This window comes from Magnolia sinica, chromosome 2, assembly GCF_029962835.1.
Source record: "Magnolia sinica isolate HGM2019 chromosome 2, MsV1, whole genome shotgun sequence".
NCBI classification, from domain to species: domain Eukaryota; kingdom Viridiplantae; phylum Streptophyta; class Magnoliopsida; order Magnoliales; family Magnoliaceae; genus Magnolia; species Magnolia sinica.
Window position 1 is genome coordinate 125,548,168 of NC_080574.1, and position 27,818 is coordinate 125,575,985.

Consider the following 27,818-nt stretch of genomic DNA (forward strand, 5'->3'; position numbering starts at 1 on the left):
AGCCGAATCATGTAAATTTAGTTGATATATATGGAAATTGTCTGCGTTTTGAAGGAAAAAAAAAAAAGAAAAGAAGGGACGAATGGCTTTGTGACTTAAGAGGAAATATGGAAAGGAGAAGAGTCTTTATAGAGGAGAAATGCTTGAGTGCTTGCCGTTGCATTAGAGAGTCCTATCCATTGATCTGGACTGTTAATTAGATCCAACACATATTTGATGGCCTATGGTGCGAACATTCCACCGACTTGACACACCCAGATCCATAGTTCAACTGGTAGACTGGGTGGAGATACCTCGTTTCAACACTTGAGGTCTTGGTATTGATCCCTACTAGGGGTGGCTAACATGGAGGGTGTATACCGACATGGGTGTGTACTAACAAGCTAACCCAAAAATAAAAAAAATCCAACCGACCTGACAAATGTTAACATTTGATATGGTCCTTAACATGGACAGTTATGATTGTTTACACAAGAATGGTCAAATAAATAGTTCGATCCATTTATTTTTTAGGGATTATCATTGATTGCTTATGATTCTCGCTTCTGCTACGCAATCGCAACCATCCATCTATTACTAGGAAAAAGGATTGCTAAAGAAAATAAGGCCAAACTAAGGGTGGATTGAATAATCCCATGAGTGCCATTTTTGCATGGTAGGCCATGAAATATGCTCGGGTCCTAATGGACAGTTCAGATCAAACGATTGGACAGTCTAAGTGACATGATGCAATTAGGTGCACTGTAACTTATAGTGCTCTGAGAACACTAGAAGTATTTCGTTGGAGTGCATGGATTGACAAGATTAGCTTGACAATTTGCATGGTCAACATCTAGAAGTGTGACCAGCTAGGGCGGTTTCAATAAATCCTTAGTTGAAAAAAAAAATGAGGGATTTCGATCGTATTAACCTTGTGGTTTTGCAAAATTTTTGAAAAGGAAGTGAAGTTTAAAATATTTCAAGGATAGTCATCTGATAGGTTTTTGAAAGTTTTTAAGATCAAATTGCCCGTCTTTAGAGTTGCTCAAAAGAAGTTATGTAGTATCAAATTCCAAGGAAGTGATGTGGACATGATTTGTTATTAGACCTACTAGAACCTATATCCAATCCTTTTATTTTCTTTCTAGCTTTCTACTTATATGGGAAGATGCTAACTTCTTTATGACATGATTTCCGTGTGGCGTACAAAACCTGATAACTTATGATGTCTATTTGGTATCAACTATTTTTTAATGAAGTAGCCAATGTGACTGGCGGATGTTGATCATGTTTCGAACCATGACCTTCCATGAAACTCTGAAGTTAATGATTGGAGTGTGGATTCCATACATATGTGATGGTGGACTCCACAAACGGTGTACAAATGCCCTTGTAATGGTCAGGGTCGAGGTCGTCATGTGCTAAGGGTCGAGGTTGTCATGTATTAACGGTCGATGTTGTCTTGTGTTAAGGGTCGAGGTTGCCATGTGTTAAGGGTCAAGGTTATCATGTGTTAATGGTCGAGGATGAAGTTATGCATTCACTAAAAAAATAGAACAAAAGTCACAGACTATATTTGTAGCGAAACATCAAAGCTATGGTTTTAGTTCGTAGCCATTGATATACCTTACCCATTGCTTTTGAAGGGTCGAGGTTGTCATGTGTTAAGGGTTTGGGTTACTATGTGTCAACCTTTACCCTTAACACATGACAACATCGGCCCATAATACATGACAACCTACACCTTTGACACATGACAACCACGACCCAGTCCCTTAACACATGATAATCTCAACCCGTAACACATGACAACTAGACCTTTGACACATGACAACCATGACCCAAACCCTTAACACATGATAACCTAGACTCTTAACACATGACAACTTAAACCCTTAACACGACACTAGATCCTTAACACATGACAACCTCGACCCTTCAAAAGTAATACCTAAGGTACAATGGCTACGGACTAAAACCGTAGCTACTATTTTTTGCTAGAGATCTAGTCCGTAGTCTTTCCTCCATTTTTGGTGGTGAATGCATGACTACCTTCCTTTAAATAAAAAAAAATGAATGACCACCTCAACCCTTAATACATGACAACCTCGACCCTTAACGCATAACAATTTTGGTTGTTAATGCATGACAACCTCGACCCTTAATGAATGACAACCTCGACCCTGACCCTTAACACTATAAGGGCATTCGTATATTGTCTGTAGGGTCCACCATAACATATGTGTGGAATCTACTCCATCTATTAACATCGGAGTTTCATGGAAGGTCATGGTTGGAAGCATGATCAACATTCACCAGTCATATTGACCGTATCACAAAAAAATAGTTCGTATCAAATAGACACCATTATAAGTTATCAGGTTTTGTGGGCCATACAAAGATCATGTTAGTAAGAAGTTACATCTTTCCATATAAATAGATGGATATAAAGAAAATGAATGTATTGGATCTAGGTTCTAATAGGCCCAATAACTATTCCTATCCACATCACTTACTCAAAATCGGATACTCTATAACTTCTTCTTTACTCAAAATTATACAGTTGCTAATCCAAGTACAAGGGTAATTTGATCCAAAAAACTTTTAATTAAAAACATGCCAAATGACTATCTTTGGAATAGTTTAAACTTTACTTCTTTTCAGGAATTTGGCAAAACTATAAGGCTAGGATGACCAAAATCCCTTTATATTACATACCAATACATGAATAGGTATTGGCCACTACCATTGTTGTCGTACAAAGTGTTTTTTTTATACTGCAAATGTATCACACATTTAGGAAATCAGATCCGTGAAGAAGGTTGGCACCAATGTTAAGAAGGCAGAAGCTGAAAAGACCGCCGATTTATTCACGACATTGGCTAAATCTACATCTTGGATCGGATGAACAACTGTTCATTGATTTTAGTGTTGTGGCCAACCTAGTGCTTGATTTAGGATGATTTTAGTTATAGATGATAATCATGATAATACCATCCTTTTGCATGGCCCAATGTCCCACATGTGAAACAAATTTTGGTGATAGTGGGATGCAAATTGGGTACTAACATGATGTAAAACGTGTCACAGATGCGTTCTTACCATGGCTGGGCCAAAAGAAGGTGGACCATAAATTGACCGTAACTTTTTATCCAGGCATCGTTATGGGGTGCACAACCTATCAATCTTTACTGAAACAGGCCATCCGAGGTGAACTGACCCACAAAGTGGGTTGCATCTGTTCGTTTCGTCAGAAAACGCCCGCTTTCAGCTCAAAATCAAATTTTTAGGAAAATATTACTATTTTTAGTCATTCCGAATTTTTAATATTGTCAAATTTTAGAGTTTTAGGTTTTCTTCTTTTTTAGAAATAAATTATAATTATGCTGGAACTCTTCTAGCAAAAGTTTATTTGAAATTTTTATTTTTAGAAATTAGGCTTTAGAAGAGTTTTATTAGAATTAAGATTTTTATTAGAGTTAGAATTTTGTTATTTTTAGTAATTATGAATTTTGGGTTTTTTTTCCTCTATATTAATAGTGTAATAGGGACATACATATCAATCATCAATAAATTTGTTTCGAATATTTTAGAATTACTTCTAGTTTATATCTTTCCTCGTGGATTTGGGGCATCTCTGTGAGGAATCCAGAGAAGCTTTGTGGATTCGGAGTAGTTATCCCCCCCGAGGAAGATGGTGCTCGACCTCACGTCCTTCCCTGCATCAATTGGAATCAGAGCGAGGACTCCCCTCGGGTCGATTGCAAACAACGAAGATCAGGACCAAAATTTTATGGACAGTGATCCAGGGATTCGTATTTTTTGAAAAGAATGGAAGCTTCCCAGCGAGAGGATAGGCAAGTCATGCAAGGGTTAGAGGCTTCCATCAATTGCTTTTTTTTTTTTTGAAAAAAGGAAATTTTCATTATTGGACAAAAATTCCAGATATTCGGGTCTTCGTAGGAAAATGACCTAGAAAAGACTTATTGTAAGGAGGCCCAGACACGTGGCCTAAAAAGCAAAACAAAGGAACAAACAAAGAGACTGAGGCCTTAATTCTTCCTCTCTCTGATTGACTTGAGACCGAACTTGTCAGGGAAGAGGAGACCCCTCACTTGTTGAGGCAAATCCGCCCTGCAAGAAGTAAGAAAACGAACTTGGGACACACTTCCAACATGCGCGAGCGCATTAGCCGAAGCATTACCCTCCTTGAACATGTGTTTGAACTCCACCGATGCAAGATTCCAAAGTCTATCCGTAATGGTTCTCCAACCATTCCATATCCAACCAATGTTTGCTTCCTCATTGAAAACCTTAATCACCAAATCCGAATCTGACTTGACCACAATTTTGTAGAAACCTTTATCCAAACATTGAAGAAGCCCATCATGAACCGCATGGATCTCAGCTCCAATATTGGACATCACACCATAACCAAAAGCGAAACCAAACAAGAATTCTCCCTTGTCATTTCTACAGACACCTCCACCCCCAGCCAAGCCCAGGTTGCCCCTTGAGGACCCGTCAACATTTACTTTCACCCAACTGACAGGGGGTTTCTGCCATAAGACCATAATTTGGTGCGATGGATGAGGCTGCACATACCCTCTCTTAACATCTTCATTGGAGGTGGTGGTCAGCGACTAAGAGACTTTTGCAATAATCGATGGAGCTTTCATAGCTCTATCATCATAAATGGCCCCGTTCCTAGCTCGCCAAGGTTCCCAAAGAATAAAAGCTGGAGAGAGAAGGTTACGTACCGAGCACACTCTACTATCTGCGCAGGCCCTCCTCCATTGCTGGATTCTTGCTTCCACCGTTGACGCCTGCAATATGGAGATCCCTGCCTGAACCGCAAAAAATCTCCAGACATATACTGCTTGCTGACCATCCAGAAAGAGATGGGACATGGTCTCTTCGGCCGGGCCATGCTCAAAATCCTCCCTGCAGCAACCGCACTTTGATGCCAAGGACACGCCTCTGGATTGGATTGCTTTTTCAACCGGAATTGCATTGAAGAGAATTTTCCAGATAAAGAGGGAAATTTTCGGCGGAAGATTTCGGTGCCACACCCATCTCGCCCAGCCCTTTGTGGTAGCATTTGACCTGCTGATGTCCCAGGCAGATTTTACGGAGAAGGCGCCTGAAGAGGTGAAGGGCCAAAAAGGGTATTGGGACCTGTTGAGACAGAATCCACGCTGGAAAATATACTCAAAAACATAAGTAGGGAGCATGGAAAGAGCCATCGACGGCGGGAGAGGACCAGATGGGCCCGACGCTAATTGATATTCCTCCAACGGAGTTGCAATCCTTCTCATCAAAGCCTTACCTCTGTTTAGAAAGAGGAGGGTATCATCCGCATAGAGAAGATGGGAAATAACCGAGTTACCCCTCTCGAGGGAGAAAGGAGCACAACTGCCCGTTACTACCATATGATGAAGGCCTCAGCTTAAAACGTCTGCCCCTAGGATGAACAGACTAGGCGAGAGTGGATCACCTTGCCTCAGCCCATAGGATGACTTGAAAAAGCCAGTTGCTTCCCCATTTATCAAGACAGAGAACTAGCAGCTTGAGTAACAGTTCTTCACTATGTTGACCCACCTCTCACAAAACCTAAACCGCGTCAAAATGTGCTTCAGGAAAGTCCAATCCACCTTGTCGTACGCTTTTTCCATATCTAACTTGAGCACCACATTGCCTCCTCTGGACTTCCTATTAACACCCCTCAACAACTCCTGAGAAAGAGCAATGTTCTCCGAGATAGACCGACCTTTAACAAAAGCACCCTGCTTTGAGGAGATCAGAGAGGGGAGGAAACGACTGAGCCTGACAGCTATGATCTTTGAGAAGATCTTATAAAGGCAATTGCATAAGCTTATAGGTCAGAAATCAGCCCATTTCCTAAGGGCGGCCCTTTTGAGAATCAAACAAATCAGAGAAGAATTTTCTGCCCGAGGAATCATCCCTCCCTAGAAGATGTAGACTATCGCCTTGTGAATATCTAGGCCAACAATGTCCCAACAAATCGAATAGAAAACTCCAGAAAACTTGTCTGGGCCAAGCGCACTTTCTGACGAAATGGAGAGAATAGCAGAGTGAACTTCTTGGATGGACGGTTGCGCCATGAGACAGTCATTCATCTCCTGTGTCACCAAATGCGGAACCAAAGTAAGCAAAACTGAATTAACGGTGCTGCTTCTTCCTTTAAAAAGATCCTCAAAATGGCTGATTGCAGCTTTCTTAATTTCATCTGGCTCCTTCAAAACTTCCCCTGACACAAGCTAAATACTAGAAATTCTAGCCCTTCTTTGTCTTTCAGTAACTGTGGCATGAAAAAACTTAGTGTTGCGATCCCCTTCATCTAACCAACTTATTCTGGACTTCTGTTTCCAGAATAATTCATGTTTTGTCTCCCACTGTTCAACTATGCAGATGCTTCCTGAAATCTGCGATGTAAGTTCAAGTCGCTTCCCTGGTTTGGGTCTAACCATTGGAGCTGAAGATCTAGATCTGCCACTTCAGTTTCAGCCGCCTTTAATCCCTCAAAGATATCGCCAAACTGTTCTTTGTTCCAGGATTTAAGCTGAGATTTTACACTTTTCAGCTTCACTAGCACATTGATAATCAAATGATATGAATCCACCTTGTCCCATGCCTCTTTAACCACCTACATGAAAGGGTTCTCCTTTGTCCACATCTTCTGGAAACGGAACGGCCTTGGCGTGGTTGGAGGTTTAGGAGGGAAGGCAAGAAGTAAGGGGCTGTGGTCAGAGTTGATTCGGGGCAAATGTTCAACGTGGAATGTTAGAAATGCAAAAGCCCAGGCTGTATTGATAAGCATTCTATCCAGCCTGGCCCAACTCCTTGAGGTGTCAGACTGGTTATTGCACCAAGTAAATCTCGGCCCCATGAACCCTCCATCCAATAAATTTGCTGTCTCGATTGCCTCGCTGAATTCCCTAGCACTGTGACTGTCAAAGGCTCCTCTACTCCTTCTTTCATCAGCTGATGTGGTGGCATTGAAGTCCCCACAGACTCCCCACGGGCCCTGCAGGCTATTGGAAAGATCTGCCAAATCATTCCATAGTTGTCTCCTAGTAGGACGAGAGCACCTAGCATAAATCGTGGTTAGATTAAGAGAAATTTGCATTGTCTAAATGTACAAATTAATAGATAATAATTGGTTAGTTGTTTTAACAATCGAACAAGAGAAAACATCTTTATAGAAGAACCAGATTTTTCCTCCCTCCTCACCATTAGAGTGGGAAAGGTGAAAACCTAACGACAGGCCTATCCTCACTCTGCTTGAATCCCTAAGCATCGGTTCAAGGATCACCACAATCCAGGGGCTGTGAGTCCTTATCATTTGTTTAAACGTTCTAACCATCCTGCGGTTTCCAATTCCTCGAGCATTCCAAACAAGGATTTTATCCATCCGTGATACAGCCTGTGTTCACTGCCCTTCGCTTGAGTCTTCTCAGCCTGGTTTCCCAGTCACCTCTGTTGTAGAAAGTCCACGCCCTCCTCCTTTGAACATCTGAAACTTTGACCTGTTGCATTCCCTGGAAACTATCTTTTAGAGATGCTACTTGTCCCTACTGTTGGTGTAGTATTGGGACCTGGTCCAAGTGCTGCTCATTTTTTGGGTGTATTAGTTGAGGTTCTGCAACATCACTTGCTTGCACTCCCCCTTTCAGTTGATTTGCTTCCATCGATCGCTTGGTGGAGGCTATAGAGCAGTTTTGTGTTCATGTCAGTAATTCATCCCCAGTAGGCACTAGAACTCGTAATCGCACTGATCGGATGATGGTGCCGATAGTGAACCACAAGATCACTCCTGAGAAGGTGGGATCCAGCGACATGATTCCACAACATCGTAGATGAGGCATTGATTAGATAGATCTAACTGATCAAGAATTCAAGATGAAAGTCGATCTTCCTAGCTTCAATGGCCAACTCTACTTCAATGACTTCCTTGATTGGTTGCTTAAAGTTGAATATTTCTTCGACTACATGGACACCGTGGAAGAGAAGAAAGTTAAACTTGTGGCCTACAAGTTGATGGGCAGAGCTTGAGCTTGGTGGGAACAACTTCAACTCGAGCGGACGAGACAGATGAAGGCGCCAATCCGCACGTAGTCTCGGATGAAGCAGTTGTTGCGCACGCGATACCTTCTTAGAGATTATGATCATGTATTATTCCAATAAAATCAAAATTATTTATAGGATAATCAATCAGTAAGGGAATATGCAAAGAAACCCCATTATTTGTCGATGAGGGATGACCATGTCTAAATGGAGTTGCAACAGGCCATATGATTCATCGGTGGCAAACATATGGCTCCTATGGGAATGGAGAACTAACCCAAAACTTCTAAAGTGGAGAGACAATCTCTCATAACTGAACAAGCCTTTGTTAAACAATATGAGAAAATGGGAGATATATATGCATTAGTTGAAAAGAAAAAATATGTGGAGCCTGTGAACATCCTAAAAGATTTGGAACCAGTGTTATAGGCATTTAAGGCAGTTGTGCTCGATGAACTCCCTAATAAATTGCCTCCCATACAAGATATACAAAGCCACATTGATCCCGTCTTAGGAGCAAGTCTGCCTAATTGCCCACATTTTCAGAAATGTAAGATCTTCAAGGTAGAAGTGAATGAACTGATTGATACTAATCAAGTCAAGGAAAACATTAGTGCATGTATTGTGTCAGCTCAAAGCTTAATGCCAAGTACAAGAAAATGACTAATAAACATTATTGTCAGAAGTAAATCAGAATCATGAGTCAAGTCCCTTAAGTAACTTGAGGATGAGGTTTTTTTTTTTTTTTTTTTTTGGAGGGGTCTGATGTAGAACGTGTCACAGATATGTTCATAGCATGGTTGGGCCAAAAGAAGGTGGACTGTAAATTGACCGTAACTTTTGATCAGGGAATCGTTATGGGGCGCATAACCTATCAATCTTTACTGAAACGGGCCATCCGAGGAGAACTAACCCGCAAAGTGGGTTGCATCTGTCCGTTTCGTCAGAAAATGTGTACTTTCAGCTCAAAAATGATTTTTTTGGAAAATATTACTATTTTTAATAATTCCAAAATTTTAATATTTTCCTACTTTTAGAATTTTATATTTTCTTCCTTTTTATAAATAACTTGGAATTATGCTAGGACTCTTCTAGCAAAAGTTTATTTTGAATTTTTATTTTTAGAATTAGGCTTTAGAAGAGTTTTATTAGAATTATGATTTGTATTAGAGTTAGAAATTTGATATTTTTCGTAATTACGAATTTTGGGGGTTTTTTTTTTCTATATTAATGGTGTAAAAGGGACATACATGTCAATCATCAATAAATTTATTTCGAATATTCTAGAATTACTTATAGTTTCTATATTTCCTCATGAATTCGACGCATCTCTGTGAGGAGTCTAGAGAAGCTCCGTGGATTCGGAGTAGTTATCCCCCAAGAAAGACGGTGCTCGACCTTCACGTCCTTTCCTCGTTGTAACCCCACGTTACCCGACCTCGCATAGGCAGAGGGTCAGAGTGGCGACCGGGATGTATGGATTTTTTGCACTGCCCATCCATTTTTCTATATCATTTAAGCCTTTTAACCAAAAATGACGTAGATCCAAGGCTCAAGTGGACCACACCACAAGAAGCAATGGCGTTTGATCTCCTCTGCTTTTTATGGTGTGGGTCACTTGAGCTTTAGATCTGCCTTATTTTTGGACCATGCCCTCAAATGATATCTCAACATTAATAAATAATGTAGATATAACACATAAACCTCAAATGATATCTCAAAATTATATATAACACATACAACTTGGTGACGCTGGCACACTAATTATTTGGTCAATAGTTTGTGGCACACCACGCAACCTACATCATTTCTCTTTTGATATTTTCTAACCACTCATAGTTTTTGACATTTATAATACCCCGTTACTTCCTAGGCGTCTTTTGATTCTGGCATGGAGAAATGATTAAAATACCCTCACTGTCAAAGAAAAACGCTAAGTACGATCCACTTTCCCACAATCAACCCACTGAAAGTCTATAAGTCTCCTTATTCCATGTATGTACAGGAGGATGTGTTAAAGGACGCAGATTGCATCGAGCAGTACACTAGAAGTACCCTGTCCAGCAAGGCAACGATAGACAGCCAAATGAAAACATCACGCATCGAGCCTACAATGGAAAAGTAAAGACTCCCCACATGAAATGGGCCCGTTTGGGTGGATCCCCAGATATCGACCGAAGTTGGTGGATCACTAACTGTGGGTCCCACTGTGATGCACGTGCATCCACACCGTCCATCCATTTTGACAGCTCATTTTAGGGCATGATCTAAAACACGAAGGAGATTTAAATCTTAGGTGGACCATACCACAGGAGATTTAAATCCATTTTTACCTCAGAACCGGCAACTGAGAATTAAACGGTTGCTTGTGGAATCCAATTTGGGAGTGGATTAGGTGTGGCCGGGCCTCACCCAAGATGGTGTAGCCCTTACTGTGGTGCTCACCTTGATGTATGTATTCTATATTTGTGCTGTCTCTCTTCATCTAACTCTTCGTGACCTTTTCAACAGGTTGGATGACAAATAAACATCATAGAAATATTACGGTGGGCCTAGAAAGTTTGTAATGATAGGGCAATCAATCACCACCGTTTCTTATAGTATGGTCCACCTGAAAGACTGATAGACGGTGTGGATATGGAATACATACATAAAGTTGGGCCACTCGGTAATGGTTGCACCGTCTTGGGTAACGCCCCGCCTCACCTAATCCGCTCCCATCCAAATTGGGGAAGAAATCACATTTAAAACACAAAAAACACGATTCACAAGTTTTGATGAGTTTGCTACGATACGTGAATGCATGCTGATTTGGAATACACGTGGACTGTATTAACTTAGTTTTTCAGCTCATATTCAGTGATCCAAACCGTTGATATGGTAAGATATCAAGTGATGACGGTGCATAAAAAACTCTTCAATATGCTAAATTTTCGTGAAATGTCCAACAAAACATAAGACTATACACCCAATAATAATAAAAATAATTTATAAGTGGTCGTGCGGTTGAAATATTCTAATCTAAGAAATGGTCCTTTTAATTTTTTGGGTATTCCTTATTTGATAAGATCATGTATCAGATCTTCACGCCACCACATGCATCGTCCCATGTCTAATATCTAATCCATCCAATGGTTCAACCACACACATATGTAATATAGATCTTCAGGCCACCACATGCACCGTCCCATGTTAGTATCTAATCCACCCTAGGGTTCAACCACACATCGTATATAATATAACATAATATAATCAAGTGTTATGTATAAAAGATTAAGTTGGTCCACCTACGTGTTTACACCCATTTTCTGGATAGAACTTTAGCAAATTTTTTCTGGGGTAGCTCTGAAGAAGGCCACAAGAGGCACTGGATTAATTGGATGAAGATTTGCGCCCCTACCCAGGAAGGAGGCCTGAGTATCAGGTTGTTTAGAGACATTATGTAGGCTTACAGAGTGAAAATGTGCTGGAACTTGTTGGAGAGTAAATCCCTATGGGCAACTTTCTTCTCAACTAAATACTTCTGGAATTTCATTTTTAGCTGAAGGAATAGCTTCGTCGGTCTCGTCGTCTGTCTGGAAGGAGATGCTCAAGGCTCTTCCATTTGCTCTCAGCCATTCCAGATGGCTCATTGGTGCAAGTAGATCAGTTTCTGGGTTCACAACTGGTCGGGCTGCAGTCTCCTTGCCGCTACAATTATGCGGCCTGTTCCTCCCCACCAGCTTTCGGCCACAATTAACGACTTCAATCCTCTGTCTGAGCGGTGGAGCCTAACCGATACTCAAGGATACATTTCCCCTATTGCTATGCAATCGATTGCTCGTTCTCAGGTTGCCTTGACCAATCGTCCGGATCAGCTCATTTGGGACTTGACCTCATCTGGAAGATTCACGCTACAATCTACTTGGAATGCATTAAGGATGCAATGCCCAAAAGTCCCCTGAATTAAATGGTTCTGGAACAAACTTCTCCCCCCAAAAATTGCTATTTTCAGGTGGAAAGTAGTCCACAAAGCTGTCTCAACCGACACTGTTGTGCAGAGATTTGGCATTTCTACAGTTTCTCGCTGTGAGTGCTACAGGATCCACGCTACTCTGTTTGTCCCCATCTAGTTAGTTTCACCGCAGCTTTCTCTATCAGCCGAGCATAATCAGGTTCATGCAGGTGGCCCCCCACAAGTAGCGGCACGCCCCTCGGCAACTCTCCCCTGTTCTCTCCATGGTTTGCAACGGCAGGATGATTTAGAAATTCATATCAGGGGCGCTATTGAAACTCTCGATCATCTGTTCTGTCAGGGGAGTATTGCAGACAATGTGTGGAAACATTTCCACATCCTTTTTGGCATCCCTTTCATCCCCAACCAGTCAATTCTGCCTCGCCTTAGGCAATGTTTCTTGCGGGCAGTCTCAAATCTAGAGCTTCCACTTTGACGGGCCTTCTACCATGTTTTGTCTTATGGGAAATCTGGATCAGCAGAAATTTGTTGTGGTTTGAAGGTCGCTTGATTTCATCGTCATCCATCATATCCAAAGTCTCCAACTGGCTGAGAGAGATTGGGGGGGTCCGTTATGGAAGATGAAAGGCCATTATTCGCAGCCACTCTCCTCAATCAATCCCTGCACATTAAGGGCCCAGCCCCTGTCCCAAGAGCCGCTCCCCTGTTTGTTAGGTGGAGTAAGCCGCCTGTGGGTTGGCTTAAATTAAACACGGATGGTTCAGCTAGAAATAATCTAGGTGAAGGAGGTGGAGGTGGTGTCTGTAGGGACCACACTGGTAAAATGGTATTTGCTTTTTGCAGGAATTATAGCATATTTTCAAACACGGTGGCAGAAGCGCAGGCAATGAATGATGGCATTAACATTTGTTTTAGATTGGGATTGACCAATGTCATAGTCGAGTCGGACTCCAAAGTTGTCATCCAAGTGGCAGAGAATCAGCTCCCGGCCTGTCCTTGGAAAATTTGGTACCTGATGGGCGAAATTCTTGCCAAAAGGTATTCCCTGAATCTTCTTTTCGTGCACATCTTCCGAGAAGGTAACGCCGTGGCGGATGCCTTATCCAGGCTGGCAAGTGAGGGATGCCCAGACAGAACCTTCATGAATTCTTTAGATCTCCCTAGACACATCAGAGGTGCTCTTGTTCTGGATAACTCTGGCCTTAGATCTCTGAGAAGGCCTTAGTTTGGCTTGTATATGAGTGTATCTTTTAGCTAGAGTCTAGCTTCAATTTCTTTTTTCAGTTTCTGTTTCTAGAGGGGATATGATAGGAGTGGCCCGTAGCTTTTTGTCCTGGCCCTCCCGAAATCTTGTAAAGATCTCGTTTCTATGAATTGAAAGGGCTTCCGCCCCCTGTTTTTGGAAAAAAAATAGAATAAAAAGAATGGGAGAGCATGATCGGTTGAATTTGGTCCCACCAACTCCTTAGATATTTAGGGTACGATAGGAGAAGGGTGGAGATGATTCTGTTTAAGCTAGATCTCGATGTAACAGTGTGCTGGAGGTTTCCAATAGGAGAGCATTTATGTAAAAGTGAAGATCTGAAAACAGTTTCAAATTTTCAGAAGATCCCTATAGAAAGACTACAAGATGTAAATGTGATGCGGGGCGAGTTGAGTAACTCCAAATCAATTTCCACATTGTGTGATCGCTAAGTGTGATGAATTGCATATACTTTACTAGGCATGCATCTCATGTAGGTTGCTTGTACATATTGATACCTCTCGTAGTTGTGGAGTACGAGACATAGCAGAACCCTTACATTACTTTCATGAATCTCTTGCATTATTGTTAATTTTAAAGGATAACCATCACTATGAGTAGGGAGTTGACCCTCTTCAACCGTATAGATGATGCAGGTGATGTACAAATTGAAGACTTAAAGAATCATCTCCTTATGGAAGATTATACTAAAAGAATAAGAAGATAGTTTTATGATTTAGTTTTATTCTTCCACTGCAAACTCAATAAATGTAATAAGCTCCCATTGAGAGGGCATTTGATTATTTACTGAATTCTTTTTCTCTGATGAAATAACCAATGCAGTCGATTTTATTCTTGTGAATAGTACCTTCGTGAATGTATCTGGATGCGGTTTAAATGAAAAAAATGAGGTGTGATTTTTAATGCATTCAATTTATACATTATTAATACCCGATTTTCTCGTGCATGAGTATAAACTCTGAATGTGAAAATTTAGGATGTTACATTCTCCCTCTCCAGCTCCGCCTTTAGCCCAGCAGTGTCAACCTCGACAAAGGAAATGTGCAATCTCACCATTCCCAGCTCGGCCAGTGCCAAGCCGACATGCGACTTCGCCCCTTCCATCTCAATCAACACCAAGCCCTCATGCCGGGCTTCATTCAAAGGGATCGTTAGAGTGGCCCACTCCTCCCCAGTTAGTTTGAGGGCCCTTCGTAGGGCCTTGACCTCGACATCCTTTACGTGAAGCGCCGCCTCCGCTTGCTTGCACTCATCTGCCAACTTGCCTCATCGTGTGGCAAACAGCTATGACCGCAGGGATAAATAAAAATGAAGAAAATATGTAAATAAAATAGGGAGGCTTAAGCAAAAATGACATCGGCGAGAAAATATACCTTGTAGTGGAACGAAGCCACGTCCGTCAAGAGAGTCTCTGGATGGTTGTTGATCAGGTTAGCAATACGATCTTTCGAAGTGTGTCTGGCAGCCCAGTTGACTAGGACAGATATATGATACCTGGGAGGGTAAGAGACTGACGCCTCCCCCTTGGCACTTTGGAGGCTCGAGGTACCACCCTCTTCAGCTTGGGCTGGCGCCACCAAGGACTCAGCCTCCTCAGCCATTCGAGGCTCGGCCTCCTCGGCCACGCAAGCCTCGGACACTGGGGGAACTTCAGGGGCTGGAGGAGCCTCCTCTGGACCTACCACCTCCACAGTCGTAGGCTGTGATATGTGTTTGTATGATCCAAGTTGTCCATTCATTTTACCTGCTCATATTAAGGATGAGCCCAAAAATGAGGCAGAACCAAAGCACAAGTGGACCACACCACAGGAAACATGGGGAACTAAACGCCCACCACTTAAAACTTCTCGAGGGCCAAAGAAGTTTTGGATTAAGCTGATATTTGAGTAATCTATTGATCCATGTCCGTGTGACCTTATGAACGAGTTCGATGATAGATACGCATTCCTATGAACCCTAGGAAGGTTCTAACTTTCAATGGTGGACATCGTTTTGAGAGTTGTATCTTGCTGAGCTTAGAATTTGCCTCAATTTGGGGCTCATGCCCGAACCAGTAAAATGGATTGACACCATAGATCATACAACTACATCATGGTGAGTCCCATAGAGATGCTGTGTGTGCAATTCCTGGTCAATATCTTGCATGTAATCATGCTTTTCGAGGCATATTTAACCATTTCGCTCTCTACCAAACATGGGAAAATATCATAATTGTTTGTTTATACCATTTACCGGTGGAAATGGAAAATCAAACACCCCCTTAACAAAAAATTTCTAATTATATAGAAAAGTTTCATATTTTGAAAAATTTTCTAGAAGTTCCTATATCAAGACCAATGTATTGTCATTATGACACAAACTATAACTGATTCTCTTTCTACACATTTTCCTTTTTTTCCTTTTCCCTTTTTATTTTTTTACTTTTGCCATTCTGAATGGTGAATATTTTCAAGTGAACATGATTGTGAAAATGGGCCAGAGTTATTTGTTAACCTAAAAGGAGGTATTAATGATCAATATTTTATATATGAAACACACTAAATATCATCATCATCAACATAACCATGATTGTCATTAGTAAACCATAAGAGACTATACCGTGGAAATTGTAACCTATTTATTTCATGGGCAATAACAAAAAATTATAAAAGAGACACAGATTTGCAAATGATCTATGAAGATCTAAACGGAGATACATAAATCCATCTTACTAGGTATCGATAATATGTATACTTGTACATGTACAACCATACACATAAGAATCTCATTCTCTAAAAATCATCACCATAACCATCATCATACTTAATGATAAACATATATCATATTTAAAAGAATATTATTCTTTTAAGCTATGCATGATGGTTTACATATGATGACTTGTGAGCCCATCAGCATACATGATGTTTCCACTTAATTCTTTGGTTGATATCTTAAGAAACATTGGTCCTCCGACACACTCGAGCTTCTGTATAGACAACACCTGGGCGGCAATAGTATCCTTCATCTGGGGCACAGTGTTCATCAAGGGAGCATACACACAATCCATCAAGTGCACAACCCTTTCTTTCAATCACCACAGTAGCCCCACGTAAACCCAAGATCCCATCCGTCCATTCGGAAGAAAACCACCCATCAGGATCATACTTAGCCATTGCAGCCACAAACATGTCTCCTTTAGGCCCATACTTAGCTCTTGCTCCTAAAAACCCAATGTTTCTGTTCTTCCCCCAATGAGGCAGTCCATTGTATTTGAACAATGCCATTTGCTCAATCTCTTCCAAGACATCTTCATTAAGCCGAGGAGTGGCAGGAGTGCGAGATCTGTAATAGGTTATGTCAATATCAAGAGAGTCATCCACCTGCCCAAGATAGGCCGTCGAGTTTCGGATGAATTTCATCAAGATTCCACCGTATAATTCAGTGCCACAGAGAGCTGTAGGGTACATGTCTCTTAGTTTCTTCACATCAGTGAAGAAGTTAGTCACATTGGTTAAGGATATACTAAAGGTCATTTGATAAAAGAAGACCCCTTGGATTCTTGGGTCCCACCCACAAGCTGTGAACAACCCATCATCACTACCGTTAAGGCACGACCCTGATTAATAAACACATATCAAAATGTTAATCATCAACATCCATATAAATAGGGTCACATGGAGGCGATTGAATGGTAAAAGATCTAGCAACAAGTTCAATGCAATACATGCATGACATTTGTTTTTAATAAATTTTATTCACTCAAGAGCTTAATATATCAATGGTGCAAAGACAACAATGTCCCACTAAGAAGAGCTTAATACATGCATGAGATTGCATTAGAATGAATATCTTCTCCAAAGAAGAGAACTTTTGTTATCAAACAGCATAATGAGACTACAAGGCTAACAAGTCTTATTTAATTAATAAGAGAGTAAGAAAAATATAATATTAATGAAAATACTTAAATAACTTAAATTTGTTTTACTGGAAGCAGATTGCGTCCTGGATGATAATCTGTCAAGATACGAGCTTTGTGGGGCCCGCCATAATGTGTGTGTTTTATCCCCATTGTCCATCCATTTTTTCAGATTAATTTAGGTTATGAGCCCAAAAATGAGGTAGATCCAATGCTCAAGTGGACCACACCACGGGAAATAGAGGTGATAATGACACCCACTGTTGAAACCTTCCTAGGTCCCACCATGATATTTATTTTCCATCTATTCATAAGTTCATATAAGATGAAGATTTAAAACACAATTATCAACTTGATCCAAAACTTCTGCAACTCCCATGAAGATTTTAATGGTGGGCGTTCAATCCCCACTGTGTGGTCTACTTGAGCCTTCGATATGCCTCGTTTTCAGGTTAATATCCTCAAATGATCTAGCCAAATGGATGGGCACCGGATAAAACCCATACATCACGATGGGTACCATAGAGCCCTGCTTGGATGGATTATCGTCTAGCACCTTGGTCATTAAAGGCTTAAAGGAAAATAAAAACAGGTCAACTAAACACTAATACTAACTTATTATGTATGTGACCATTAGGGTTGTACATCGAGCTGAGTCGAGTCGAGGTGGGCCAAGCTCAGCTCGACTCATCCATGCTATACTCGAGTTCGAGCTCGCCCTCGAGCTCAACATTGAAGCTTGGCTTGTTTGACAAAGCTGTCAAGTCTATCTAGTGGTTCGAGTCAAGTCGAGTTGAGCTTGTTCATATGTCATGGATTGGGCGCAGGTTACTCGAAGAAATCAGGAGAATGAAAGAAATAGAGAGATAGAGAGCGGCAATCGATCAGGCAAAGAATCTCGGGCAGTCGAGCTACTGTGATGGGTGCAGCCGTGTAGGCTGCGGCGTGTTGCCATACTGGGTGCGACCGTGCAGGCTGCGGCATGTTGCCATACTGGGTGCGGCCGTGTGGGCCGCGATGTCTGCTCATGCTCGGTAGGGTAAGGTAAGAAATAAAGAGAAGGAATGGGTAGGGTCGGGTAGGGTTTTTTTATAAAAAAGTAAGAACTTTTAAATTTTAACTTTCTTAACTATATATATATATATATATATATATATATATATATATATATATATATATATATATATATATATATATCTCAAGTCTTGGTCGAGCTTTGAGTCAAGTCAAGTTTGAGTCGAGCTGAGTTGAAATGCACCATGGTCAAACTCAGCTCGAACTCATCTTGAGCTTTAGAAAACAAGCTTTTCTCGCCTTGAGTCAGCCTTTCAAGCCGAGTCAATCTGAGCTGACTCGAGCTAAGTCGAGTGAGCTTTTTGAGCTAGCTCGACTCGTGAACAACCCTAGTGACCATGGGGTCCCACACATGTGCTCATGTGGGGCCACATGTGGGACATATGGGACCAGTGTGTTTGATCAATTGGAAGTATTTTGAAATATGCATCCCCCAATCCATGGTGGAGGCCGTGGATGGTTTCGATTGAGGAAAATGGCCCCCAAATGTACATAAACCCCATAATCAATGGGTGGGACCATACGTTCATCGTCGTGAAAACATTGTGTTGAAATGAGATTGTAGAAGTATGAGTTTGAAAGAGTTTTTCATGTACAACCTGCAGCCTGCATCTTGCTATGATTTCCTATCACTGGATAACCTGTGAATTCCAAAATGCTTTTGGGGTTGTTCCTCAGGCCCATGCCTGTCTCAAGTAATGTTGTAACTTGAACTCTGGACTGCATGCATTTCCCGTAGGAATTTTCGGTCGCCTCAAATACTACTTCTGTAAAATGAAGGAACGTCGTGGGTTAGTAAAACTAAAATGGTTGAAACCGAAAGGTGTTCCTGACCGATGGATAACCTAAGGACCAGAGTCCATGAGAAAAGGGATCTCATTCAAGCTGGTCTAGGCCCATTAACCAATGCTCAGACATTCAGGCACTGTTAAAATGTCTGGGCTGTTAAGTGGATTGAAACCCATGTCCAGCCCAAATGAGACCCTATAGGGGGGTGTTTGGAGCATGGGATTAGATGGGTTTATGTGGGATGGAATTACCAAAATGTAATGATTACACTATGTAAGGGATTTTCGTCTAATCTCATGGCTTGGAGGTCATCCCACTTCATGTTTGGGAAACGGATTGGCTACTCGTCTTACCACTACTGGTTAGTGCTTTGTGGGCCCCACCATGATATATGTGTTTCATCCATGCCGTCCACCCATTCTTCCATGTCATTTTATAGTACGACCCCAAAAATGAGTTTGATCCAAATCTTAAGTGGACAGCATAGTTGGACCTAGGAGGTTTTTAATGGTGTAATTCAATGACCACTGTTTTGCCATGGTGTGATCCACCTGAGATTTATATCTACCTCATTTTTGGGATCAAGCCCAAAAAATTATATTTCAAAATGAATGGACGGTATGGATAAAACACATACATCATGGTGAGGTCCACATAGCACCGACCACTAGCTACACGAAACCCAAAGTAAGATCGTAAAAACTCTTGCCTCGGCAAGGGTCTTCACAACCCATACCTTATGCGAGTCTCAAACAGACATTGCAATGATCCGTGAGATCTTAAAACCCACTCCCACCAGATCCCATTTAAACCTATACGCCAAACACCCCTAGGTGTGCTTTGGTTTATACAGCTAAGCACGGGGCCCGTTTGGATTAACCCTAGAAGGGGTTTTTGGTATCCAAACAATATTTCAATCAAACCCCAACTTGTTTTATGAAGTATGATGAACTTTGACAAATCCAATCTAATCCATACTTTATCAAAATAGGCTAAAATGCTACCTGGATGAAACCATTTTAGTAGATTGAAAGAGTAGACATGAAAACTTCTTTTGTGGAAGCTTCATTTGCGAAACTGCGTCCAAACGGGTGGAAGTGGATTGCATGGTGGGCCACCTGCCTTGGTGGTGTGTTGATGTCACCAAGTTCTGTGTGCTCCAGCATGATGTATGTGTCATGCAAATGCCATTCATTTATTTTGCGAGATCATTTTAGGGCATTGGAAAAATGTGATAGACCAAAAATTAAGTGGACCACACCAAGCAAAATAGTGGGGATGATGATGACCACCTTTGAACCTTCCTAGAATCTACCATGATATTATTTGCCATCTAAGCTGTTTATAAGGGCAAAGACAAATATCAGATTAATCCAAAACTTCCCAATCCCCACTGCTTTCTATTGTGTGGCCCAGTTGAGCTTTGAATATGGCTTATCTTTGTATTCATTTCTCAAAATGATCTCACAAAATGAATGAGCAGTACGGTATAAGACATACATCATAGAAGTCGGTGATATCGACGCACCATCCAGGATGCTGGTGTGTGGGGCCCACACACCAGCTGTATAGCTGCTGTATTGACGTCAGCAAGTCTTGTGGGTCCATCATGAGGTATGTGTTATATCCAAACCGTCCATTCATTTTGCGATCTTGTCTTAAGGCTTAAGATGAAAATAAGACAGAATAAAGATCAAGTGAACCACACTGCAAAAAGCAGTGGGAGATTGAACGTATACCATTGAAACCCTTTTGGGGTCACAGAAGTTTCGGGTCTATATAAAATTTGTTTATCCTCTTCATCCATGTATTTGTGACCTTATTAACAGATTGGATGGAAAATAAATGTTATGGTGGGCCTACGAATTTTTTAACGGTGAAAATCATTATCCTCGCTGCTATTTTTGGTGTGGTCCATTTGAGCTTCGGATATGATTCACTTTTTTTTTTTCTAATGCTCTATGAAAATCTCAAAAAATGGATAACCGGTGTGGATATAATAAACACGTCATTGTGGGCTATGTGACTTTGATCTCCTTTGAACCGTTCGTACAACAAGGAGCTCGAGGAGCGTCGGGGCTCGTCTACGCGCGACAGGTATCTACAGCAGCGATAACTGGTGTGTGGTACACCAGCCAACCCGCTTCCGTCTAGCGTACCCCGGACAGGAACGGATTGGCTACTCCCCCTGACACCGGCCATTAGCTGGTGGTCGGTGCTCTGTGGGGCCCACCATGACGTATGTGTTTCAACCATGCCGTCCATATATTTTTATATATCATTTTATGGTATGCTAAAAAAATGAAGTATATTTCTATTTCAAGTGGACCACATTATAGGAAACAGTGCTGAATGAATTTTGATCATTAAAAACGTTTTGGGGGCCATAAAAGTTTTGGACCAAGCTGATATTGAATTTTTTCCATTCATCTGGGTCTTTATGACCACATCAACAGATTGGATGTCAAATAAACAGTAAAGTAGGCCTTAGGAGGATTTTAATTGTGAATATCCATTCATTATTTTTGTCCTATGGTGTGGCCCACCTAAGATTTAAATACCAATCTTTTTTTGTATCAAGCCCTAAAATGATCCGTAAAAATGGATGAACGGAATGGATGAAACACATACATCATGGTGGGGCCCACAGAGCACGGACCACCAGCCACGGGGCTGCTGTCAGGGGGAGTAGCCAATCCGTTCCCCTCATGGTGGGGCCCATCGAACTTGGTGACGTCACTTCATTAGCTAGTATCGCTGCTCAACCTATGGGTACCTAATCCGCGTCCATGTACCACACACCACGGACCTGGCTGGTGTGGGTATGTGTCATGGGAAGACGAGCGCTGAGGCTCCTAGTTGCATAAACGGTCTCACGCTCCGAGCTGTATGAACGGTCCACAGGAAGTCAGAGTTACATGGGCATTACAATGATGTATTTATTATATCCACAGGAAATCCCGCTACAACTAGGAGTACTGTAGCTTATTGCACTGAGAGCACTCGAGCATTTCTCATTTCGTTAGTGTGACTTTTTGTTGTTATTTGGCATGCATGAACACAAATGTGAGATTTACTGTTCATCTAATGGATCTTACCATGGATGGGCCATATTCCAGGAATGACACGGATCATAGGATCCTACCCATGGTTTAGAATCCTTTGTCCACTGAATGATGACCGTTGCTTGGACTTCTTTCCAATTCATGATACACCCAACAGATGAAAGGTCAGGATAACTTCTACTCTCTGAAACAATCAAGCAAAAACAAACCTATTCCGCGAGTGGCCACGATGAGCAGTGATAGCTGTGATCTGAACCCTGTGAAATCATTCTCGCCATTTCCAACCGTGCTTATGGGAACACGGACGTCGTCTCTATATACCACCCTAGCTTGTGAAGGATACCAAGTTAGGTCACCGAATTCGGTGGTCGCGCCAAAGGTGGTAATGGTGGACTCAAAAGCAGTGTCTGCCAAGACCCTGTTGGTGATGGACCGTTTGAACATGGGCTGCAGTTGAAGAGTCACCTACAGAAATAATTCATACCATAGATTAGCTAGTTATTATGGCCCACCCAGGTCAACTTGTTTGAGTCCTTAGTTGACTCAGCTTTGAAACGATGGATATAACATCTGCACCGCTCATTAGGTAGTTCCCTATCGGTGATTCTCATGGTTAGGCCCACCTGCTGGTCATCAGGCTTTCGGATTGAAATATTTCACCTGCAGCCTGGGCCTAGGGTTAAAATTAATTAAGCCCGTTCATTAATCAGGTTTGGCCCATTTAGGGTGTCAAGGGCATTATTTTTCCATATATCTTGCATGGTGGGGCATAGGTAATGAACAAAACATCTTGCACAAAAAAGTACTCCCGGCTCTACCTGGCAATGGCCAGGCATCAACGCTAGAGTTGGGCATCGAGTCAAGTCGGACTGAGTTATAGTTGAACCGACTCAATGCGGTTTTGAAATAGGCCTAACCTGAACTTAACCTGACTCGGTACCGAGTCTAGCATGCCTGACCCGATCCGAGTCCGGGTCTGGCCTAGAATAATCACAAGTACCGAGTCGGGTCGAGTCAGGTCGGGTGCAACGGGTATCCACAGGTTGAAATCATAGCTCAAAACTTAGATTCACTTCGCAAAATTACAACCTCTTCGTCAACTACATGGCATCTCTGAGTTCTTTTTAATATATATGTATGAGTTGAGTTTCGGATCTATTGGAGTCAGTACCGAGTTGGATTTTGGGACGGGTCAAGTTGAGTTACGGGGTGACTTGAATTCCACTTAGACAAAGTCAACTGGATTTGAATTGACTCACCCACTTGGTTTGGATCAAGTCTGACGAGCCGAGTTCACTGAGTCGAGTCATCCATGCCCAACTCTAATCAACACATTACCGTGAGATGCACGAAAAAAGATTCCACATAACTTCGGTGAAAACATTCCCATTGAATCATTTCTCATATGTGTGTGTTGACCAGGCAAAATCAATATTTGAAGTCGCCGGACCAGTATGTCTGGCCGGGCCAGTTCAAAATCTAGGACTAAGCAAACCCCCGGCCGGAGCTGCCATTTGTTCAAAAAAGTCGATGGCTAGGCAATGTCAATATTATTAGAATGGTGAGGAACTACCACCATAGTCTTGTCCCTGTATAGCTCTTTATATTTTATCAAAGAGGAATGATCAACACAAACGCCCACACGGGCCACGTTGTACACGTGTATAGAATATGGGACATCCATCAAGCAGGCCTCAGAGTGACCTTTTCTTTGATCAGAAATAGGACTGTCCTACTCATCAGTTGGCCAAATATTTAAATATGCTTAATATGGACCACTAGTTAAATATTTTTTTACACTATCCACTTTCTTGTAAGTATGTGGTCCACATGGTGAGTGGACCAGTGCCATTTCTGGATCAAGGGATGGCTAACCTTGGGGATCAGGGAGAGAAATTATGAGTTTACTGACCCCACGTTCCATTTCTCCTAAATTCCACTATATCTCGTTTCAAGTAGTCTCGAAATAGGTTCACTTGAACCGTCTGGGGCCTATGTACTTTGTTTGTTGGGTCCATAGGAATTCCTTTCAATCAAGTACGAATAGATTTTGATATGTTATTGAAATGGTTAACCCCATTGATAAACCTTTTACATCAAAATTCAAACTATTCTTCCACCCTAGTTAGCAGAGAAGCTGTTGCCACTCTTCCAACTGACGAAGAAGAGTCAGAGGTTCCAATGGATCCGAATGGTGGACCAAAAGACTTAGCTGCAACGCCACTTGCTTGTGACCCATGGTTATAGGAATCCCCTTAGCCCCAAATATGTGGGGCCATGGTGATGCTATAATTGAGAGCAGATCACATACTGAGTAATGTATGTGTGCGGTTCGTTCATCTATTGGGAATAGAATGTCTACTGTATGTGGAAAACTTTAATGGAGCCAAGGAAGTATTAGGTCAGGCTGATATTTGTGTTTTCCCTTTATCTATGTCTATGTGATCTAATGAATAGGTGGGATGACAAATAAACATCATTATAAGCTTTAGAAAGGTTTCACCGTCAATTTCTCTACGGCTTCAATTTTTGTATCATTTCCTAAAATGAGTTGGAAAATCCAATGAATGGTGTGGATAAGACACATACATCATCGTAGAACGGCGACCCCAAAATGTAGGGCCATTGTGATGTTTGTCATTTCTATTCCGTCCATCTATTTAGCTAATATTATTTTAGTACATGAACCTAAATATAAAACATGTCAAAAACTCAAGTAGGCCACACCACAGGAAATAATAGGGATTGAGCGCTAGGGGTGCACATGGGTTGGTTCGGTTCGGTTCTGGGGTGAAACCGGAACCAAACCGTTCCTAACGGTTCTAGGATTTTCAGAACCGGAATCGGACCAGTAGCACCTTAGAACCGAATCAGAACCGTACCGTGAAAATCGGTTCGATTTCGGATCGGTTCCACGGTTTTGGGCCTTTTAAAATCCAGCCCAATTGGTATGAATTGTTGGAGCCGGTGGTGGCTGACCACTGTGGAAAACAAAAATCAAGAGAGATGGAGAGAGAGAGCTGTCGTGGCGATAGGTAACCTAGAGGGGAGAGAGAGAGAGAGAGAGAGAGAGAGAGAGAGAGAGAGAGAGAGAGGGCAGGGGGCCTGGGCAGCCACACACAAATGGCGAGAGAGGGCAGGGCCTGGGTAGCTGCACGCAGACGACGAGAGAGAGAGAGAGAGAGAGAGAGAGAGAGAGAGAGAGAGAGAGACTTAGGGTTTTTTTTTTTTTTTTTTTTTTTTTTGAAGTTTTAAACATAACCTCGATTCCATGGTTTGGTTCCTAGATCAGTTTTAGGTTCGGTTCCATGATTCGGGTCTACGATTCGATTCACGATTCGGTTCGGATCTACATGCCCCTAAATCGGAACCAAACCGTATCCAACGTTTCTTTGATTTTTGGAACCGACCCGGAGCCATTGCACTCTAGAACTGGATCAAACCGGACCGTTTGATCAGTTCCGGTCCGGTTCCATGGTTCTACCTGTTTGATGTGTACTCCTATTGAGTGCTCCCTCGGTGAAAGTTTCAAATCAAGTTGGGAATCACCTTCCCAGCAGTCCATGGCATATAAACATCAAAGTGGGTATGGAAAGGTTTCAATGGTGGGTGGATCCGTGCTGTTGCTCCAGTGGTACTCTTTGGAGTTTCAACACCCGGTCAAGGGTTTGAGTATCCATAGGTGGTGAAATCCCACTACGGCGTGAGTGTGTGGGGGTGTGTGCGTGTGTTTTTTTTTTTTTCAATGGTGGCCGTTGTTTACTGTTTCCTGACGATATTCTCACGTTAGGGCTCCTAAAATAATGGATAGAGTGGATAAAACACAAACATTAAGGTCACCCAATTTAGGGGTCATATGCACGTAACGTGCATGGAATAAATAAATTGCATTAGGTTATTTTCTAATCTAACATGAATCTAACTTGACGGGACGTGGATTAGGTGGCGTTGCCCAAACCACCCGTGGTGATGTGTTGCGTGATGTGGCCCACCTGGATATATGTGTTTTATATCCACGCGGTTCATCCGTTTTGCCAGCTCATTTTATCAAATGACCCAAAAATGAAGAAAATCAGAAGCTGATCCAGTGGACCACACTACAGGAAATGGTGGGGATAATGACACTAACTGTAGAAGCTTTTGTAGGGTCCCCATTAAGCCTGTTGATAAGGTCACACACGCCTGGAAAACGTAAATGTCAGATTGTTTCAAAACTTTTGTGGCCCTTAAAGATGTTTTTTATAGTAGGAGTTCAATCATCAATGTTTCCTGTAATGTGGTCCACTTAAACTTTGGATCTGCTTCATTTTTTATTTCTTAGACTAAAATGAGTTGATGAAACGAATGGACGGCCTGGATATAAAAGATATACACCATGGTGCACCTACAGCACCCAATACATGATCACAACACCTAACATCACCTGATCCACGTCCAACTTGAAGGCGACCTAGCTAATTCCATTCATAGTGGGACTCACAAATTTGATGGTACCTTATGAGTTTATCTTTCTTGATTATAAATAATCGTACCTGAGAAATGACGCCTAGAACACCCAGAGAAACTTTGGCTGCTAAAAGGTCTGGATCATCTTCTCCAAGGTCTACGATCCTTGCATAAGAGCCGCTGATGGACTCATTACTCGGTACGACGAGCCTCATCCCCACAACATACTCATGCACGGCTGAGCCCTTCCCAAAAAGCGAGCTTCCATGCGACCCCGTGCTCAACAAGCCACCCAAGGTCACACCTAGCCAATAGGGCGAAGGTGGGACCGCCAGGCCAATCTTAGCTGCGGCATCGATGAGCGCACGCATGGTGATCCCACTCTCCACGGTCATGCGCATGAGGGTCGAGTCCACGCTCACCACGTGGTTCAACCGCATGGTGCTTATTGCCAGACCAGCTCCACTGGGGCCGCCTGGGCACGATAGCTTCGGGATGCTGTGGGAGTATACGCTGACCGCTTTCATCTTTTGCTTGTTCATTGATGCATTTGAGACTACGACTAGCAGTTCGCTCTCGTTGGTTGGATATGCGACGGAGGCCACTTGGCAGGTGGTCCAGTCAGGAAAGGAACCATAGCCGTTGGTCACTGTGCAATTGCTGTTCCCGGACGTGCACTTGATGACCGGGCCTGGTGGAGAGGCGGACACACCAATGTGGGTCCAGATGGCTACTAAGGCCACTGCCATTGGTGCAACCATGCATGATAATGTAACCATCTTAGGGACGAATGGCTTTGTAACTTGGAGGAAATTTGCAAAGGAGGAGTCTTTATAGAGGAGATGCTTGAGTGCTTGTAGTTGCGTTAGAGAGTCTTATCCATTGATCTGGACTGTTAATTAGATCTGACACATGGATGGGCTATGGTGCAAACATCCCCGATTAACATTTTATATGGTCCTTAACATGGATGGTCATGATTGTTTATACAAGAATGGTCAAATAAATAGTTTGATCCGTCTATTTGTTAGGGACCATCATTGATTGCTTATGATTCTCACTTTTTCTATGCAATCGCAAGCATCCATTCATTACTTGGAAAAAGGATGGTTAAAGAAAATAAGGCCAAACCAAGGGTGGATTGAATCATCCCATGAGTGACATTTCTGCATGGTACGCTATGAAATATGTTCTGGTCCTAATGGACAGTTCAGATCAAACGATTGGACTGTCCAAGTGACCTGATGCAACTAGGTGCACTGT

The 27,818-nt window shown here is 42.1% G+C and overlaps 1 protein-coding gene across 1 annotated transcript; it reads right to left on the minus strand.

Moving 5' to 3' along the window:
- Nucleotides 1–15,765: 15,765 nt before the first annotated feature.
- Nucleotides 15,766–27,385, minus strand: LOC131230435 (L-gulonolactone oxidase 2-like). The gene is made up of 4 exons (XM_058226363.1): nt 26,642–27,385; nt 22,319–22,574; nt 18,855–19,022; nt 15,766–16,881 (listed from the first exon to the last, which is right to left on the minus strand). Exons 1-4 carry the CDS (start codon nt 27,332–27,334, stop codon nt 16,217–16,219), a joined length of 1,782 nt encoding a protein of 593 aa, XP_058082346.1. The 5' UTR covers nt 27,335–27,385; the 3' UTR covers nt 15,766–16,216.
- Nucleotides 27,386–27,818: the final 433 nt, after the last annotated feature.